This window comes from Aulonocara stuartgranti, assembly GCF_965226115.1.
Source record: "Aulonocara stuartgranti genome assembly, chromosome: 7".
NCBI classification, from domain to species: Eukaryota; Metazoa; Chordata; class Actinopteri; order Cichliformes; family Cichlidae; genus Aulonocara; species Aulonocara stuartgranti.
The window spans coordinates 58,685,111-58,705,748 of NC_138945.1; the positions used below are offsets into that span (position 1 = coordinate 58,685,111).

The 20,638-nt window shown below is 43.3% G+C and overlaps 1 protein-coding gene across 1 annotated transcript in view; it reads right to left on the reverse strand.

Annotated features, from left to right (window-relative positions):
- Positions 1-20,638, reverse strand: part of mctp2a (multiple C2 domains, transmembrane 2a) — a 33,955-nt gene that overhangs the window by 12,241 nt on the left and 1,076 nt on the right. Inside the window, exons 2-17 of the mRNA XM_082539849.1 lie at positions 19,455-20,415; positions 17,522-17,563; positions 17,328-17,436; positions 15,111-15,253; positions 14,902-14,978; positions 14,698-14,812; positions 14,574-14,597; positions 12,041-12,217; positions 11,197-11,327; positions 10,897-11,083; positions 10,590-10,683; positions 10,355-10,457; positions 10,159-10,261; positions 9,971-10,072; positions 9,781-9,855; positions 9,383-9,502 (exon numbers count right to left, since the gene is read on the reverse strand). Of these exons, the coding sequence (XP_082395975.1) occupies positions 9,383-9,502; positions 9,781-9,855; positions 9,971-10,072; positions 10,159-10,261; positions 10,355-10,457; positions 10,590-10,683; positions 10,897-11,083; positions 11,197-11,327; positions 12,041-12,217; positions 14,574-14,597; positions 14,698-14,812; positions 14,902-14,978; positions 15,111-15,253; positions 17,328-17,436; positions 17,522-17,563; positions 19,455-20,402 (2,550 nt within the window). The 5' untranslated portion in view covers positions 20,403-20,415. The remainder of the gene's footprint in view (positions 1-9,382; positions 9,503-9,780; positions 9,856-9,970; positions 10,073-10,158; positions 10,262-10,354; positions 10,458-10,589; positions 10,684-10,896; positions 11,084-11,196; positions 11,328-12,040; positions 12,218-14,573; positions 14,598-14,697; positions 14,813-14,901; positions 14,979-15,110; positions 15,254-17,327; positions 17,437-17,521; positions 17,564-19,454; positions 20,416-20,638) is intronic.

A 20,638-nucleotide genomic window follows, 5' to 3' on the forward strand; every position in this document is an offset into this window, starting at 1 on the left:
TTCAGAGACAGGAACGCTTTCTGACGAAGCACATATGGCAACTAGAAAAGCATTTGCAACATTTACCCCCTCCGTGGCAATGATACTGAGAAAAGCCAAGACCCCTGGTAGAAATAAGATGGATCACACTGAATGAGTAATCCCTCATAATTCTGTAAAGGAGTGGTGCTAAGCACGTTGCACAACACCCACTGCATTTCACAGCAGAGCACTAATTGGACGGCTGTATTTAAACCCATTTAGTGACAGCCTAATGAGTCTGCCTCCAACTGAAATGATCGGGAATGTTTGAGGAGGATCACACCAGCAGGTTGACATGGATGAAATCAAAAAAACTTTTAAATGTCCCCCACACGCTATATTAGATGTCCTAAAATGTAATAAAATGCGAATACGTGCCAGTGCACCCAACATGGCCCACTTTTATTTACCACAATTCATCTTGCGTGCTGAAATTTTGCGTATACCTTTTCTGTAATTAATGCTTCCTTTGCAAAAGTTACATTAGCTTTCACGTCCATTTCAAACGTAGTGTAACTACTATGTTGAACCCACACGACGGTCACAGTGTGCAGTCTAGGCTCAAAGAGCTGGAGGCTGCTTAGAGTATGAACAATATGTTCGAGTTAAGCTCGAGACAGGATGTGAAGCACTGAGGCCTTCAGGCCCCAATAGCAGGCCTGTAAACAGCAGACTGCTCCTGTCACAGCAACCATGCGGAGTCTGTGCATGTTGCTCTGGGGGGCAGTCTACCTATTGCCACACCAGGCCTAGGTTCAAACAGCCACCAGGGAAACGTGTACCGTGACTAATGCCGACAACACTGTGGCCCAAGAGCCCTGGGCTTCGCTACTGTACTGCTTATTATCCCCTCTATGCAACCTGGGTGGGAGGGGTGAGTGGGCCAAAGTGCCGTGCAGAAAGCAGTAAGATCACCAAGATGCAAAAAATGAACAATATAAGCAATGTGTTATTGTTACAGCTCATTTGAATTACGTACACAAAAACAAACTAGAGCTGGTAAATGATTTTAAAAAAAGGTAAACAATGAATATGCATGATGTGCAGATATAGCTGCGCTACATCTCCTCTCGGTTATGAATAACTTACGTCATGTGTTGTCACCTGAGTTCCCATGAGGCAATCTAAAGAAATGCTCCCCTCACCCCAGAGGAATTCTGCTGGCTGGTGGACAGGTAGCTTGTCATATTCCCAGTATTTTCATTAAAAAAAAAAAAGAAAAGAGAAAAAAGGGGGGAAGGGAGGGTGTGCCTGGAAACTGACACAAGCCCAGCAGGAATGTTGAACCTCCTTGCCCTCCCTGCAAAAGCTTCTACATTAACCACTAAAGTCTAATTGCTTGGTCTCTGTCTTCCTGTGCAAGTCAACAGAGGGAGCCAATTCATTTCCGCCCAGGGAGCCAGCAGAGAGAATCTGTCACAGGTATTCATAATCGCCCACTAATGCAAATTTCTTCTCACAGCGTTCTGGCTCAGTGGACAAGATAAAAGCCTACAGAAATACAATGCCTTGTGTCTAAACTGAGTGCTTAAATGAGGGTATAAACCAAAACTGTCAGAAATATCTTCTCAATTCCTCCCTCATGGTATGTCAACCCATGTGTTCAGGATTTACATGCTTTTTTAACACTAATAAAAACGACGGAGAGAAACAGCTGGGAGAGGCGCTCAGATTCCTTCACTCAGGTGTGCACACTGAGACTTGGCCGTCAGATATTCCGCAGTAATGAGAGGAGGCAGGGCTATTCCTTCCCCCTGTCTCCGCACATTCTACAGAGTTTCTGTGAAATGGAGACGGAGCTAATTCCCCACTTAAGTGGTTTATGTTTTATTAGCAAGCAGCTGAGTGATTAAAGGACATATTGGACAAAGTGCAGCCTTTCAAAAGTAAGTGTAAATTTGTAGGAAAATAATCTCGTTTTTAATTGCGTTCAGCTCCATTTCCGAGCCCAGCCGCATATTTTAATCGTCTTTTTGTCAGCATGACATTGCTAATATGTTGCACAAATACTTAAACGGTGATTTATTTCACCAAAAAGGACACAAAGCAGCAAATGAAAGCCAGAGTAGTAATAATTAATGATATACCTGGGCATTGCGGTTTACCCACAGCAAAATTGGATAACGAGCGACTTGTAATTGAACAAGTGTTGGTATGTATGTCTGGAAGGAGTGTCTCTAATGCAGGAAACCTCCCTTGACAAACACCATTTAGCTGAAAAATGTCTGTATGATTATGCACATGGTGCCTAGGGAGAAAAAAAAGAATGAATTAATAAAACTATTAGCACACGGTGGAGTAGATGACGGAGATGCACTCTCCTTAGCCACCTGTAAGCGCTTGGAGAAGGGGGCAACCCTGGGCAGAGCAATTCTGCCAGGAGGGTTAAGAACAGCCTGACAGATTTGTTTTATAGTGCCATTAATATGATTCCACTAAATGCATTCTGCGCCTTCTCATGCAGATCCCCTGGCCAGCAGAATCCAGCACCTAATAATAAAGCACTCAGCGATTAAAAGTGTGAATAAAATAACTTAAAGCTGAGCAAGCACGGGTAGCTTCCACCACCCACACTCTCCCTGGAGAGGGAGAAGGGACTGTAGCAAGAACAAAGGGACAAAGACACCTTCTATATAAGTTTCTATCACTGTAAATTGATTAACAGGGGGTGGCCCGATCTACCAACCTAAACCATTGACTGGCAGACACACCGCCAGACTACCAGGCTGCCAAATGCTCTGTTCATCCAGACAGACTATAAATATAGGCCTGATATCAGTATAAGATAAATAAAACTGTTGATAATCCAAATAAGTGTAATGTCACAGCACCAGGGCCTTCACAAAATCCTTATTGTTTCTGTTTAAAAAAATAAAAAATAAATAAAAGCTGCTTTTCCCCCCTCCCCTCAGTGTGGTACATTTCAAAAATACCCTTATTTTTAAACTATGCACCAAGCAAAAACACAAAAGATTTAATCTTGGCTCTATCTTCACTATTTCTCTTCAGTTGCACTCCACTTGGAAAGCTAAACAAAGCGAGAAGAGCGCCAGCCAGCATTATGAGGGTCAGTCATGGGGGCTGTGGACGGATGCCAGATTACGTGAACATACAGTGAAAGAGTTTAAGACGGACTATAGGCTGCAGGGTTTGTGTCTGAATGTGTGTGGTAGTCTCTATGTGTGTGTGTGTGTGTGTGTGTGTGTGTGTGTGTGTGTGTGTGTGTGTGTGTGTGTGTGTGTGTGTGTGTGTGTGTGTGGCAGAGAGACACCAAAAAGGACATAATTGATATATGTGATTAATGGCAAAATATGAATGCTACAAATAGTAAAATCATAAAATTAAGTCATGAAAAAAAATCTTAGGAACTTTTACAAAACCTTGAATAATTTTTATTGTGACTAAAATTTTCCTCTTATGGGTGAAATCAAGGGCAGTAAAATGAATCTGAAAGACCTCAATTACAATACAAAAAACCCCAAACAAACAAAAATAAAAATAATGAATCAAAGGCATAAGTAGCAACTCGGCTCATGCGAGTCCTGTTTTTTTGTTTTCAGCTGAGCTGAAACAGAGTCTGGATGAGAGGGCTTATGTGGGGGACAGGCGCGGCAGGCTTTAAAGTAGCTGTAAATGCAGAGCAATGAGACATGTAATTTGTGTTGAGCTCGGGCCAGTGTGGGGACAGGCTTTCAGGGGGTGTCGGAGGCAGAGGAAGCACAGATAAGATTTCTCTTCAGGGCAGGTAGAGTGTGTGGGCAGCCATAGTGCTCTGAGCTAACGCTGAATAAATATTTCACATACCCTCAGCTCAAGTCTTATCGACTGAGGGGAGGGAAAGAGAGAGACAGTGAGCGTAAAAGGGGCTACCTTTGAAACAGGGAGCGATACGGTGGGGAAAAAAATCATGTTCCTCTTAAGCAGAGTGAAATCATTTGTGGGAGTTGCAAAGTGTGACACAATTAGGAACAAAATTTTTAAATAAGTATATACTAACATTATTTTACATACCTAAAGAAACAAAACTGACTGGTTTTTTTTTTTATATTATTTAAAATTAATATTCATTTTTCTTCAGGATAGGGTATAAATAGTACAAAGGTACCAATTTTAATTATAAATGTCCAAGTAAATAAAAACAATTACATTTCTTAGGAAAGCTCAAAACCTAAATATAGTGTTATACAGCGCAACTGACATCAAATCTGTGTGCAGTACTTTTTCAAAGTCAGACCCAAATGATTAGCATTGAATGATAAGCCTGTAAGTCTGCCTGCGCGGTACAATGCAATAGTGATAGCTCTTCATCAAAGCACTTATGAAGAGCAGCTGTGCAATGCGAGGCATTAGCATTTGCACACGGGGACATTTCTGGCCGTTGTCTCCCTGCCTGTCTGACACATGCCAGGGCCAGAGTAGCGCCAGTACAGGCTGGAGCGGGGCAGTCAGCGGGGGCCCCGTGGTGCCTGTCAGTAGTGGCTACGCTGACCCCGCACTCCGGCACTGGCCACTAGTGTTTAATCCGTGTCGGGAGCGTTAACACTGAGCGACCTCCCGGGTGACAGATCTGCCATGCAACCCTTCTCCCCTGAGGAGGTGTGTGTGTGTGTGTGTGTGTGTGTGTGGTGGGGGGGGGTTGGGTGGCAGTGGCACCGACTCTTTCTCCCTGTCAGCTCAGCTCACGTCGGGGCCAAGACCAGCCCCGAAACAGCCACACACAGGGGTGGACAGGTCGCTACCTCAGCTGCACAGGGAGAGGTGTCCTCTGTGAGTGGGAAGGTGGTGATGATACGGCGCAGACAATGGGGTCAAATGCAGAGCATACTTCAACTAGGCTGAAAACATGCATAATATAAAACAACAAAGCGCAACAGATGCACTGACAAAATCTTGCCTTCTCATAATACCGTAACTACTTAGTAAAACTTTCAAGTGAATTCATGCTGTTTTCTAACTGTAATGATCGGCAGTGGTTTCAGTTAATTCACGAGCGCCGGCAACTTTGAATGTCCTAAAACATAAAACATTCGCAGCCCTAATGACGTGAACGTTAGCACAGAAAGCTTATTAATCCCACTAATAACGTGACATGTTCCAAGGTTACACACTGAATTCAGCTATTTGAGGGCAGATAAATAATAATAGCGTGTTAAATCAGGAGGCACTGCTGAGCAGTTTGTAAGTAGTCACAGACTATCATTTAATAATTAATAGATCTCGGGCTAAAACACCATGAACACACACCGCCATCGCTGCCATCATTTTTTTTCTCCCTTCTAGACACATTCCCACTGCACAGCCTGTGAGAACTCCCACAGCCACAGAGATGGAGAGTGTAACCCTCATGAGACTGAAAAAAACCACTCCTTTAAGGCCTCCAACTTTTTCAAACAGAGAGAAAACAGATGTAAAGCAGAAACAAGGAGACGATTCACAGGCGCACGCGGACCTCTTGCTTTTCTCGCAAAAAGCCCAGGCACGCCGCAATGCAGTAAACCACAAAAGAGCACATCCAAGACTCACAGAGCATCTCATATTCAGGGACGGTGTTAACAAGAACAATTATGACAACTCTGATTGTGGCCTTCATCTTGGCCAGGCTGGTGTTCTGGTTAATGGCTCTGACTGCTGTTGCTCTACACAGGTGGTCTCCTGAGACCTCTGGAGCCAGATCTGACCCCGTCCTGCCCTCATCTGGGACGACGATGATTCTATCAGCCCACAAAAAAAAAAAAAAAAAAAAAAAAAAGAGCGCCCGCTGCAGCTGCCAAGTGTGTTTACAGCTGCACCGCATCAAACATTCATCAAATGCCATCTTTACAGTGTGTGATGTGAGGCAATCAGCATTTCACAGGCCGTCAAATGATGTCTAAAGCAGTTGTTACCTGGCAATGTCGAAAAGAAAATGGTTCAAATACTCACGAAAGGTTTACAGGTTTCTTTCTAGTTAGTCCTGACAGATGAGGTACCTCATATGTTAAAATATTAATTCTACTTAAATACTTAAAACGGTCTAATGACAGCAAAGCTCAAAATAAGCTTTCAAGTGTAAATGATCCCCCTCCTTTTTTTACCTTTCAACCATTTCATCTAAATCAAAATTGTTCTCAACTTTAAACTCCAGATTAATTTGGCTTGTTAATACGCGCTCATTTCTTTCTTTCTTTTTCATCTTTTTCTTCTTTTTTTTTCCTGGAAGAAACTTGTGTCTTTTGGTTTAATGCACAGAATGGAAGATTTCACTCCAAGTTGTTCCCACGAATGGCTCCTGTTGGGAAAAAGTTAGTGATCTGATCTCTCCAGCGCCTCCGCTGATGTTTCTAGCAGTGCTGTAGCTCCATCTACAGGTGGTATCCTTGCGTGCAGCAAAGAACTCTGGGTGACCCCTCTGCAGTCGCTGCTGATGTATCGCACATTCATCTCGCTCAGTCTTAGTGAAAAGCACATCTAAAGGCAGTTATTTTATGAAGATTTTAGCTGTCAAATTTCCCTCTCTCTCAGAGAAAGGAACATGCTGTTGTCAAACTCTTTAAAAGCCCAGATCCTCAGCTCATTACTGTAGCATAAACAAGAAGAAGGGAGGAAAAAAAATCCAAATTTCATGTTTGTATTTCCACTTACTGATGAAAATGTTTATGAGGATTTGCCAAAACTTTGTTTAAATGCACGACAAAGATTTTTCTCCCCTTTTTCTTGTTTTTCTTTTTCCTTTCTTAAATTGCATTACCTAATTAGAGAGACTATTTTAAAACTGCAACCCACTGGTGGAAAACTGAAGGTAACTTCAAAAAGTATGGACTCTGCTGATGAGTTTGCACAGTCAAAACAAGCAACCGCCCCGCGTTCACAAACTGTAACAACACTGCAAGTCTTTCCATTCCTTACGGAGTCTCCTCTCCCACAAAAACACTCGTTAGTCGCCCAGCCAAATAAGTCAATGTGCAGCTTTCTGATTGCTACCCACGGGGGAAATCAAATTGAGATATATAAATATATATATATATATATATATATATACACACAACTTGCTTATTCAGTCTTTGGAACCAGTTCACTGATCTCTGCAAAATTTGAGTACCTTGCACACCCTAAACCAACAACCTCTTCATAATCCAGTTATAAAATCTACATAAACAGGGTAGCAGCGTAGACTACGTGCTGTGTAGAGGTCAGAAAATTGGCCTGTGGGACTGAGTGATATAATAGCTAAGTATTCCTGGTAAAGCACTACGTGAGCATCCCGCAGTCCCAGTAAAAACCACAGCTGTGGTAATGCATTACAGGATGTATATAGTGTAAAAGGGTAGGACTGGTCTGCCTGCATGATAAATAATGTATTGTAATGTATATTATAGCTAGACCCACCGCTGCAGTGTTTCCAACTGCTATACCCTGAGAAGCCCTGCGCTGCCTGCCACTGTGGAAAAGAGCAGACACTAGTGGTATAATTATGCACATCTGAGAGGCAAGCAGAGGCCATCTGTCAATGTCTGAATCAGTTACCTTATTACCACTGCCTAAAGATATAAAGATAGGAGTGGGAGCTGCTTTCATTAAAGCACATGGTGGCATGCTGCTTTAGACAGCTCCAAACAGTAACTTAATTGGAAACGATGACTTGGAGGAGGAGAAGTGACTGTACGGTGAGCGCCCTTGGAGTGGGCAGGGGCACGAGACGAGGATGGTGGCATGGCACCAGGCTTGTAATGACAGTCAGTCAGGACCTTGCGGTTGGCCTCGTTGACAGTGAGGCGGTAGCAGAAGGAGTTTTTTTTCCTGTTGCAGTATTTACAGTATTGTGATTTGCATGTTTCATTGTGCCTGTTGAAACTATAATAAATCACTGAAAAGGGGGGGAAAAAAAGAGCTTTTCACTCGCTGTACTCTCAGTCTGCTGATTAGTGGGTGATGAATAACAATGGCAGTTTCGCTCTCTTTGGGCAACTCTCGCCGTCGACCTTCGACACTTAGACTATTTGAAGCGCACCTCTTCACGGGCACAGGCGTACTCTGACTGGTGTGTTACTGTCTGCTTTTTGCACGCTGGTATCAGTGTCTGAAAACGTGCCAGTTGTTTCAAATAAAAGGATAAGAATTGCAAGAATTATCATTTTCACCGACAGCGAACAGATTATACACAGCTGACGACGGGGTGGGGGGGCTACACTGCCGTAACAATGACAGTCACCATGAGAAAAGTGAGCGCGAGCCTCTTTCCTCAATTTTAAAATCTGCTGAACTCTTAAACAGCAGGTGGAGTAGAAGTGGAAATGAAAGATTAGAGTGTACCACCTCGCACTCCCATTGCCTGCGGAGGATCTAATTATAGGTGGAAGAAGATGGCCCCATCCCGCTGACCTGTCACCTGTCAGCCTGCCTATCCTCCTGCTCTCCTGCCCGTATCCATGCCTGCCCGTCTGCCTCCAAGTCTCTCGCTATCTCGCCCGCACTCTCGCTGAACTGTCTTCCTCTTTCTGTGCTCCAACTTTCTTTCCCAGATAGTAGCCTGCCTCCCACTCTCCTTATACAATTGGCTGCATTGTTCTCTGCCTTCCTGTCTGTGTGTCCGCTGTCTGCCTGTCTATGTGCCGTGCTGTTCTAAAGGCTGTGATACACTGAGCCTGGCCATTGCCTGCGGGGATTTGCACCTCAGGATCAGTGAGAAGGGCTTATAGAATACACCAGGTATGAATTGCATGTCATCCTGAGACAGAGCAGACAGAAGAAAGGCGGTGAAAGGAGAGTTCTTCACACACCCTGTCTGTGACCGCTTCCTCACCCTGACACAGCGCTGGCAGGGCTTTCATGGTAAGTGTGCACTCTTAATCATGACATTACATGTGCTGTACTGCAGGGGATTCACTGGGTGCTTTAAGATTATTTAAGCTTAGGACCTAAGATCACATACCCTCATTAAAAACAGCTAAACAGAGACATTTAAACAAGGTTCAAATCTCAGAGGCAGACTGTCACTACTCTACCCAAGGAAGCTGAGACTGTGATCCTCCTTACACCATCCCCTGGGTTAGGAGGCTTTGCTAAGAAGTCAGATGTACAAACGCCCAAACCCCACACCTTCAAATACACTCTAATGTCATCAGAAGTGAAGGAAAGCCAAGTGGGGTTTGATTTAAAGGATAAATCACATCCATCACATTGCACATGGGATAAAAACAGAAGGCAGCCATTGTTTTTCATGGGAAAAAGTCCAGCAGGGAGAGAAAATGGCTAAACCAAAGAATCTCTTCAACATCTAATTCACATAAAATGAAAGAGTTAAAACTGGGCTGCAGTGAAATGGGACAAAACTTGTTCGCCCCTAGGCTTAAAGAGAGTTCATTAACATGAGGCAATGACTTACCAGAAAGGCTATTAGACTCCGTTGCGTGCTCTCCCACTGAAAACAGCTTTTAATGTACTGTAACGTGGACAGAACTGCTGTGCTGATTTTGCGGACCCGATATATACTCTGGGCAAGAACCTAATGGGAAATAATTGGAAGAAAACACCAGTTAGTATCATTTTGATACTGGACAAAATGTTTATGACTTTGCAATGAGCTTGGATCGGCTTTACAATCCCTTATTTGCCACGTTGAAGCCAAACCCAATAAAACTAATTAGGTTGAGTAGAACAATCTGAACTACGACCTATGTGTAGATTTTTAGTGGCCACTTTTTTAGGACATTGTGAGGAGGAGACTTTATTGTAAGCTTTTAGTTTCTTTTGCAAAATCTTGCAAAAACCAATCGAAATCACCTTTTTGTTGAACTTGATGGTTTCCTCTGTTAATTTTGCCTCCTTGGGCTGGAAGGATTTGACACTAGCTCCCACCTGAGGCAAACAAAGAAAACAAACGAATGCTTCCGTTCGTTAAGACTTTTCACAACATATAATACAGGCTATTATCAACATTAACAATTTTTGACCAAGTTGATTTGATCTTTACTTTGTTGTAGATAACCTCCAGCACCAGAGTGATGCTTCCTTTAGACGCACTTCCCAGTTTTTCTTTCTTCAGTAACAGAATTATCTCCTGGCCATTCTTAACCTTTGGGAAATTCAAAATACATACGTACATATAAAAGTGATTTGCTACTTTTTTTAAACAGATATTTATAAACTCAGCAGACTTACAGTAAGTAAAGGAATGGCCACCGTCCCCAAAAAGTTTGGGGCTTTGTCTCCATTTTCATCAAAGACTGTCAACTCGACCACATCGGTGATGTCCTTAATCGGGCTGCGAATGAGTAATTCAAATGTGATCAATATTAAATTATATATCCCAAAAATTTGCTACAGATTTGCTTTTTTCCCTACTTGTATTACTTACAATGTAAAGGATTTTTTCCACTCTGGATTTACATTCTTATAGACTGTGTGAGTTTGAAGTTTAGAGTTCCCCAGCTCTATAACGCACAGGGCGTTGCTTTTTCCTGCAAAACAGCAACAATGTGATGTATCCACAATTTCATTGCACATGTTCAATGGCAATAAAGGGCTATTCTATTCTTATCTAAGAAATGAATCTGAAAATTAAAAAAAGATGATCTGGAGTAGCTGAATACCATTAATGTCTGTAGCAGGGAGATCATTTGCCCTGATTACGCCAACCTGAAGGATGCCAATATCTCTCATGCAGTTGTGCGAGTTTTTTAAGCTCTGGAAAGATGAAATTGAAAAATGTTAAACAAAGAAGGCATAATTATTCAGTGTGATACTGCTATACATATATTACATCATATATTCATCTTAAGCAATCCCATCTACATCCCAAACTTGAACTCATTACTGAACCGGTTGGTGTTATGTGCATGACTACTATTGTCCTGTTTTTCTTTTTAACATTATACAGGTACAAAAGGAAAAACGTACAAATTTCTCCACCACTTCGTCTTTCTCATCAGGTTTTGACAAGGTAGCATTTTCGATGTCAGAGATGGAGACCCCCCAGACGGATCTCAGGGTGATCAGAAACACCACTCTGCCTTTTCCTGGGTTCAGCATATAGGAGTAGAGTTGCTTCTCATTAACCGTAAGTGTCGACACGTCAACCTCAAGCCTGGCGCACAAAAAAGGAGATTCGCTCAATTGAAACAATTTGTAAGGAGTGTGAGTTCCTCGGGTGAGCGAGTGTGTGGGCAAATGTAACTTTACGAACCAGGGAATACTCACATCCCCCATGATTCTTCACTCTTCCTCCCTCTCTTTGAGCACATCTCCACCTGTAGAGGTTCCTGGTTATCTTCAAACTGATTGAAGTCAAACTGCTCTCTCCACTGGGGATTTGGCTGAATGCAAAGGTTCTAAGGGCAGAAAAGATGCGGCTTCAGCACATACAGTAACACAGAAACACACACACATACACGAGCGCGCACAAACACTTTGACGCAATGTCAGGTTTAATGCATTATCAGACTGAGCAGCTCCTGCATGACGGCTGGATTAAGTCTTCACTCAGTCCTACCAGAAAGAGGCAGGAGAGGAGAAAGAGAGGTATGTTGCGCGTATGTGTATCTATTTGTGTGTGCTTGTATGTGTACACCTCAGTAGCCACTGTGGGATTGTAAACACTGACAGCTTCCAATTAGAATCAGCTTTGTTCAACAAACAAACAAGCAGAGAGGAAAGCAGAGAGGTTTACAAAGAAATGACACGACAACATGAGACAAGTGCACCATGGAATCATCAGGGGGGAGGCCAACAAGTACAGGTAGATGAACAGGGCATGCTGGGTATGCAAATGAAGGCAATGAAGCCCGGCACTCGAAGCACAGTTAGAAGTGAGTGGCAGCCTTGCCCAGTCTAATGAGCTGCCTCTGCCATGGCCCAGTGAGCCAAGGTGGAGGTGAGTCAGTGGCAGGTGCCTGCTGGGAGAGAAAAGCGGGGAAGTAAGAGAGTGGGCCTAGGAAGAAAGTTAAAGTCTAAAGAGCAGACATTAAAAAGACAGAGGAGCACGAGTAAAGCGAGTGTAGGAGAATTGCAAAAAGAGAGCGACTTTTAATGAGACCAGTCCAACCTTGCTCTTGTACTTCTGATCACCGAGGCGAAAGCGGACGTAAATGTCACCCTGGCCACACTGCGGCATGTCCTGTCCCTCCACCAAGGTGATACAGAGCACCCCGGTCCACATCTGGTTCCTCAGCTGATTCTTCTGTGTTTCAGCCGAGCGCTGAGCCGGCGTGGCCTGGTTCTGCTGCGGGGCAAAGATGCACACAGATAGTTAGATCTTTTTCTCTTTTCTTTTTTTTTCCTCAACGCAACATGCGCGCAAGCTTTGTGAGATCGCTTCCCTTTTACCTGCTCCCGCCTCAGCCTGGCATCTCATCATGTTCACAGAGTGCACAAAAGTAGGACAAAGGTTTACATTATACAGTGCATCTCTGTTGGTGCACATTAGCACATCTCTACTGACAGGCGAGCCACACCATGGCGGCTCCTGGAACGAGAGGAAGAGAGGGACGTCAGCGAGCAGCCAGATGTCCCTGGCTGTGACAGTCCCACTCATCACTGGCTCCCAGACTGAGTGTGGGGAGGCAGGACACTTGGCATACTGCACCAGAGACAGCAGGCAGCAGTGAGTAATGATGCAAACCACACAGCTCTCTCTCTCTCTCATCAGCAAATTATGCATACATGCAGCATGTATAGCCAGCATCAGAGTTTTACTGCATGTTAGCAAATGTATCCACTTTGAATTCAGCCAGCAAAGTAACGAGTGTTTTTCTGCTCAGGTGAAGATATCAAACTGACCAGGGTACTGTGCTTTCAATAAGCCTTCAAGAGCAGCAAATAATCCACTTCTCCCGCCGTGTGTCACAGAGCAAGTGTGAGAGAGAACGAGAGACCTTGATATGTTTCCATGTTAGAGTTCCCGTGAGGCTGTGCGGTGATAGGCCAGGGCTGTAAAAACAAACAGCACAGAGGTTGTGTAGGGCTGACTGTAATTAAAGCGAAGGAGCGTAATCTGCTCTCGCTTCTTTGATTGCCCGGCTCCTTCGGCTGCCCCGGCGACGGCGCTTCAAACAGCCCCACTGCAACTCCCCTGCCACTCCGGCCCCTCCTCAATAGCTACGGGGTCGCAACCCACATTGCCACCCAATCCGGAGGGGATCAAAGCACATCTCGGGGACCTGAATTAACATGGAATACCACAGGCACAGCCCTATAAATATCAGGCCCTTCAAAAGAAGAGGAACAGAGGGAGTGGAGGAGCGATATAAAACAGGCCTCAGCCAAGTCATCCCAAGTGTTTATCTTGGACACATTTCTATCTCAGCGGCCAATAAAACAATTCCACTTAACTGTAAGTGGCCCCTAAAGAGAATCTATTCCTGGTCTTAAAAGGGCTGTGCGATTGCTTCCATATGGTGGGACAGCATGGGGACAAGCATGATGAGCTCAGACCCAGGTCCATTTGGCTGGTGTCTCAGCACTGTCCATCCACAGCTGTGATATTACATCCTAACATCTGGGTTATTGCCCGCTATGCCTGGGAATTATCAGCCTTGCCGATCTTAGTCATCCCACACTGGCAACATGCCTCCAACAGCCAAGCCCCCCCCGCTCCCCTTCCCTTCCGCTTCTCCCATACGCCCCCTCCTGTTTGAAACACTGTCACACAGCAGACTTTTACTCAGGCACTTGCAATTCCCTGTCTCTGTCGTGGTAACACAGAGGGAGAAAACGATGTTCTGACGGAGGGGGAGTAGAGCTGCAAGAGCCGGGTATTCAGCACTTCCAGGATAGGTGTTAAACGCAATAAGATATTGTACGTTTGTCAAAAAAAAAAAACATGAAATGGCGGGGGGGGGGGTAAAAATGGCATTGTTACATTGTTAAATTAGCACCGTGATTTAGGCAGGAGAACAGCGCGCAGAGTCCCGCCACACATTTCTGTCTCCCTTTGAGTATATTTAACCATCTGTAGTGGATAACCTACAATGTGTATGAAAATGGCATTCATTCCTTTGTCATCTAATTTCAAATTGAGACTGCCTACTGGACCATCAAGAGACTGAACAGTGGCAGATGTAGTGACAGCATAGGTGTGAAAATAAACCCAATCGCTGCAGTGTGAGTCCCAAACAGCAACCCTCCTATTTCACTCTGAATCTAATTACTGCTTCAATATATTGAAAACCACTTGAGAAGAGACGGAACTTTGTTTACCACAAAACCAAATACTGCTCTATAATGCTCATCAAAAGGCTCTTTCATGACAGCATATTCAGCGAATACTATTACTTTGATTTTGATCAGAATGTAATATTGTACCATACTTTCTTTACACAAAATGATTCCACTGACTGAATATAGTATGCATTGCTAAAAAGGTTAACTATAAAGCAGAAAGGAAATAGGCTGTGCTGATAACAAGGTTACACACAAAAGCCTGAGTCCTGAACATATGCCTCGTTCTTTGTTGCACCATTGTGTAGTGAGCTACTGCCCCCTAGTGAGTTAGATTAGCCTAACCATAAGCGCTAATGAGGAAATTAAAAAAATATCATGGCATTAAAAGCAAATGTGAAGATTTAAAAAACCCATACCTTATTTCTTTTGGGTCCAAATCTCTATAAAATTGAGAAGAATTGCAATGAATGAGTGCATAATAGCAGGTAAGAATATAGATTTTCATCACACAAACACTTGTAATGTCTGAAATATTCCTACCGGGCCTTTTTTGATGGTGGCGTCTCTGAACATCAGGCAGACATCAACAATAATGACTCCCATGTCATCTTCTTTGCTTTTTGGATCTTCGAGACGCAACTCCATTTCATTGGTTCTGTGAGGAGACAGGAAGGGTATGAAGATTAAAAATGAGAAGACCCCTTGTGCATAAACTAATCTCTAAAATGTAAAAGTATTACTCACTTTTGCAGTTCAAGATCTCTCAGGGAAATAAAGCTGGAACCCATGAAATCATCAGAGGTCCGATTTTTATCATAGACCTGCAACATTATTAGAGGTATGGCATGTATTAAATTAAACATCTCTTGGCCTTGCATTCAGACTGAAATTGTCCGGTCTGGCACAAGACCGGTGTCCCTTGCAAAATGCAATCATATATAAGCAGCGCCTACCCGAACTTCTATGTTATATTCTCTGTCTCGGAGAGGGTGGGAGAAGGACTCGTTCCAGCGAGGGTTCAGGTCTTTATAAACCACTTTGCTTTTATAGAACTGTTTTCCTTCAATTTTGAACTTCACATAAGGATCACTGGTACCTAAATGAAACACAATAAAGGGCAAATCAGCAAGAGAGTGTCGTGCGACACAAGTGGAGGAGCGATCTTATGTGTTAAATTATCAATCATCAAGCTGGTTCCATGACAGCATATAGAGGAAGTGGAAATACTAAATGGAAACTAAACGATGTTAGCAGCTTGTCGCTCTATTAGTGTACACTGTGCATGAAAACGCACATTCGTATACACTCCCTCCTCCCCCCCACATGCTCGTCGTGTGAGAGAGTGAAATATGTATGGAGGAGGTGCACCCCACACATGGCAAAAACAGAAGAATGTAGCTGTTTAATTGTCACAGGGTAGAAACACTCGCCAGCATGAGGCTACCAGAAACCAAAATCTAGAAGCAACCAGTGTTAATCCTCCAAGCTTGTTAAGAAAGTCTGTCTGTGAGTGGGGTGGGGGTAAGGGACTTCTTTGTTTCTGCAATTGCATGCAGATTGGCCAAAAAAATGAAAGCCAGCCCCATGCCTTCATTTGTATAGGGGAATAAAGGGGTGCTTGAGAGAGCCTGCAGGGAGGCTTGAATCACATGACAAAGGCCCTGTGGGGATGGGCTGTCAGGCCTGTCAGCTCCCCACTCCAAATGAACATCTCGCAAAGGCAGGCAGGACCCACAGCAGCTCCACCCTGCCAGCCTGTGACAGGGAAACCTCCAGGCAGCTTGACAGGAGGAGAATGTGGCAGCTAGCAAGGAGAAAAGCTCTGGCATGACTGAGAATGGTGACGATGGAAATTAATAGGGGGGAAAAAAGGGGAGAACAAAAACCAAGGAATGGGAGAGGGGAGGGGCTGGTTATGTGGGTCCTTTTAGAATATGTAATGACAATGTATGCCATTGGTGAGCTCTTGGCACTGTGTTGACTGTTGGGCAAACAGTGGAGAGATAGGGGGCGTGTGGGGATTGCATCATCACTGTGCCATCTTGTCAGGGGAAGTGAGGTCTCAACTAGCTTAGAAGTATGGCTGGGAGAGCCTTGTACCACAAAGCAGCACCATTTCAAGTACCACCACCATATATAGCTGTTAGGTGATGGGAGGCACAGCAAGGTTTATAATTGGTTAGAAGGAAACTGATGAGATTAACATAGCTTTAAAATATTGACCTTCTACGAGGCCAATTTGAACACATTTGTTCTAACCTTAAAATAAAAGCCAGAATGTTGCTTTCATTTTGGATTCTTGATCAGCCTTCACAGTTTTCTCATATGTTGTAATTCAACCTATGACCACGTGAGGGTGTAGCTTTCCCAGAGTAAATGCCGACCTAGGCCTCAGGGGAAAGAAAACTTTTTTGCCTCTCACAGATCAATGCCAGATATGGGGGGAAACAGTCATTTAAGCACACAAAGATTTGAGACCACCTTTCAAAATATCTAACTGATTTTACACACGGTGACTCGTAACGTAACCAAAGCACGGCTCTGCCACTTTAGGAAGTAAACATCAAACTATCAAACCAAAAGACATCTCCAAAGTAATTACAGTGGTAGACAGCTTTGACTTTAGGAGGTAAGGGATGACTTTTCCACTTTAAAAATCTACAGGCAAACAGTCGTCACAATACCAGTAGTGTCTCATCGTATCGTCAGCCTCTTGTCATACTCGTTTGACTGCATACTTTTCTAATGTTTTGTTTTTTCTTTGTCCGTGCATAACTTCACATGAGATGTCTCACCTGCAAATAGGAGCTTTAACTGAACTGACCTGAACTGAAGGATATCTCACCTTACATTCCTGTCACAGTAACAATAAGACTGACAAGACCAATATGGACTTCACGTGCCTGTAAAACTTTATCAGATTGTCCCTAGGAGCCAACAAATAAAGAAATGCATTGTTTTACTGTATACAGGACATGTGATCTATCTATGATCTAACGTTTTGATAGATACGGATCCAACCAAGACTGTTTTAAAAAATTGCTGTTATAAGAACAGGATTTGATGTTAGTTTATTCAAATTTCTAAGATCTAGATGAGATCTTTTAATTTTACAGGTTGTTAAAGGTCGAGAGCTTATTTTATGGATCACCTGTAGGTTTTTGGCGTACCTGAGCGCTTGTCTCTGATGACCAGGTTTTTTCCTCGTTTCAGGTTGATTTTCAAGAGATACCTCTGGAATGGGGCAGGTACTCGATCCTCACACCCCCCTGTAACATCCTGCGGAGAATCACTGATATTTGTATGCATTTACCACACCAGATGATTAGCTTAATAAAATGAAGACAACTCAGTGGATACTCACTGAAGCATTTTCGTCAAAGAAGTCAGCTGATTCACTGGCAAGCTGTGTAAAAAAAATAGATTTTTAAAAATGTTGTGACACTTTATAAAACATAAAACTGCGCAATCATTTGAGTCGAGGACAGCCAAGCCATCTAGGTTTGTGTAGCATTCCAAGGGAATCATAATAGCGTTACTATTATTTATTTAGTCAGTTGTTTGCATTATTACAAAAAAGGTGTCTATTAATGTCTTGCTAATGACAACCTATTGCATTTGGGTGAAAAAGTCAGTAGATGCTTTGTAGACGTAGCATCTGAAGAGAAAGTGAATTCTGCTTGACCTCTTTTGTGCTTTTTCTTTTTTGGCTTGTTTGCACATTGTGTGACTAACTGGTAGCACAGGTTTTTATCTTTCTTTTTTGAGGTTTGTTTTCATTTTTTTTATTTTAATCTAAGAGACATCTAAACAAAAGCGGATGCTTCTCTCCACACAGGGACTTTAACTTGAACACCAACCAGCTTTTGATGCTTCATCAGTTGAGTGATTTGCCTAAAAGCTCAAGAGATCAAATGTAATAAAACCAAAGGTCTGGGCTCAGGTTTAGAAAAGGTTTCATTCATGACTGCATACTAGAGGATACAGTAACTACAACATTTGGCTTCATTTGCAAAAGCGAGTGGAAAAACAAAGCCACACTATTTGAAAGCTAAATGAAAGCATGGAAAGGTTCAAGTAAATGTGTCCAGTGATCCTGGCAGTTTTTGTGCTGTTACTTCATGTTACATTTACCGCAACTATTTTCTTAAGCAACTTCTCGTGACAGTTGAGGTTCACTTTGATGAGATAACCTGTATTTATTTATTCATATATATATATATATATATATATATATATATATATATATATATATATATTTATTCATATATATATATTTATTCATATATATATATATATATATATATTTATTCATATATATATATATATATATATATATATATTGGAAGGATAGATACGGAAGGACAGGCCCCTGCACGGTATGTACCACCGGCAGATAGAGGAGGTGGCTGATATCCAGAAATCCTACCAGTGGCTGGACAAAGCTGGACTGAAAGACAGCACAGAGGCACTAATCATGGCAGCACAAGAACAAGCTCTGAGCACAAGATCCATAGAGGCTGGGGTCTATCACACCAGGCAAGACCCCAGGTGCAGGCTGTGTAAAGATGCCCCAGAGACAATCCAGCACATAACAGCAGGGTGCAAGATGCTAGCAGGCAAGGCATACATGGAACGCCATAACCAAGTGGCCGGCATAGTGTACAGGAACATCTGTGCCGAGTATAACCTGGAAGTCCCGAGGTCAAAATGGGAGATGCCCCCAAGGGTGGTGGAGAATGACCGAGCTAAGATCCTGTGGGACTTCCAGATACAGACGGACAAAATGGTGGTGGCTAACCAACCGGACATAGTGGTGGTAGACAAACAGAAGAAGACGGCCGTAGTGATCGATGTAGCGGTTCCGAATGACAGCAATATCAGGAAGAAGGAACACGAGAAGCTGGAGAAATACCAAGGGCTCAGAGAAGAGCTCGAGAGGATGTGGAGGGTGAAGGTAACGGTGGTCCCCGTGGTAATCGGAGCACTAGGTGCGGTGACTCCCAAGCTAGGCGAGTGGCTCCAGCAGATCCCGGGAACAACATCGGAGATCTCTGTCCAGAAGAGCGCAGTCCTGGGAACAGCTAAGATACTGCGCATGACCCTCAAGCTCCCAGGCCTCTGGTAGAGGACCCGAGCTTGAAGGATAAACCGCCCGCATGGGCGTGCTGGGTGTTTTTTTTTTTTATATATATCAATCAGTTGGAATTGATGTCAGTTGTCACAGTAAACGGAAATCACTAGGATCCACTGACTATACATGTGCCGAAATATATAATAATAAAAATAATACTGACCTCTTCCTCATCCTCCTCATCTGCCGGGGTTTCATTGAGGAGATTCTCATCTATGAACTCGTTTATCGGCAGGGGAGAAGAGGGTTCTCTGTCTTGTTCTTCCACATCTCTCACCCAAGGCATGTTGGCTTTCTCTTCACTGGGAGTGCCACATGCTGAGTTCAGAGAGTTGCCATCTCCACTTTCCAAAGGTCTGCCCATAGAGTCCAACATCAGCTTATCTATACGAGCATTTTGTCTTTTTGTTGGTGGAGTCCCTTTTTCAGATGATGTCTTTTTCGGCTCAACTGATGAGTTCTGTTTTTCTCTATAAGGGTTTATTTGCTCTCCCATTGATTGTGCTCTAAACAGCGCTGCAGCAGCAAGACTTTCTCTAGACCCCTTTTCTGAGACTTCTTCACTTCTCTCTGGAAGGTCTGGTCTTGGTATGGGATCTTGTCCACTGTTAGACATTTTCTTTCCTGTAGGAGCTGGTTCAAAAGGGAATTTTGATAAGGCCCCTTTGCCTTTTTTGTCTATTTTAGCATATAACTCATCTACAACTGGGTTCGTTTTGTTCTCTAAACCAAAATCATCCATTTCTTCATAAATGCCCAGGGTCCCCGGGGGTGTGCTTAATCTATTCAGAGCTGGATTTGAGTGATCAGGCTGAAGAAATCTGGTTCTGATTTCTGGGATTGGATCACTTAGTTTGTCTGCAAACTCTGAACTTGCAATAGAATCAGTATCACTCAGACCAGGAGAGATGCCAAAAGCAGCAGAAGACAGCGAAGCATCCTCGGTAGATGCTTCACCTGGCACCATTGTTAGGTCGGGTACAGAGATACTTCGTCGATTGGCCAGATTCCTACCCTGCTTGGCCAGTGGCTTCTTGGCGGGCTTCTTTAAGATGGGAAACTTGGGTTTCAGACGGAATCTCTCCGCTAAATTCTTTTTCTTGTTCTCCATCTTGAGGGATACCCTTTAGATTAAAATAATCAACAACAGTGAGTTAATTTGCTGTGCATTTTTAGAGGTCTAATGCACATAATTTACATAGAAGCTTCATGGAGATCAGCTGATGTGAACATACTGGAGACAGTCAGTGAAAAAGATCGACTTGGGCAACGAGTTAAAAGGAAAAGGCTGAAACTTTAACCCCTGCAATGTTTCTGTTATGCTGTAAGAATATTTTGCTGACATGA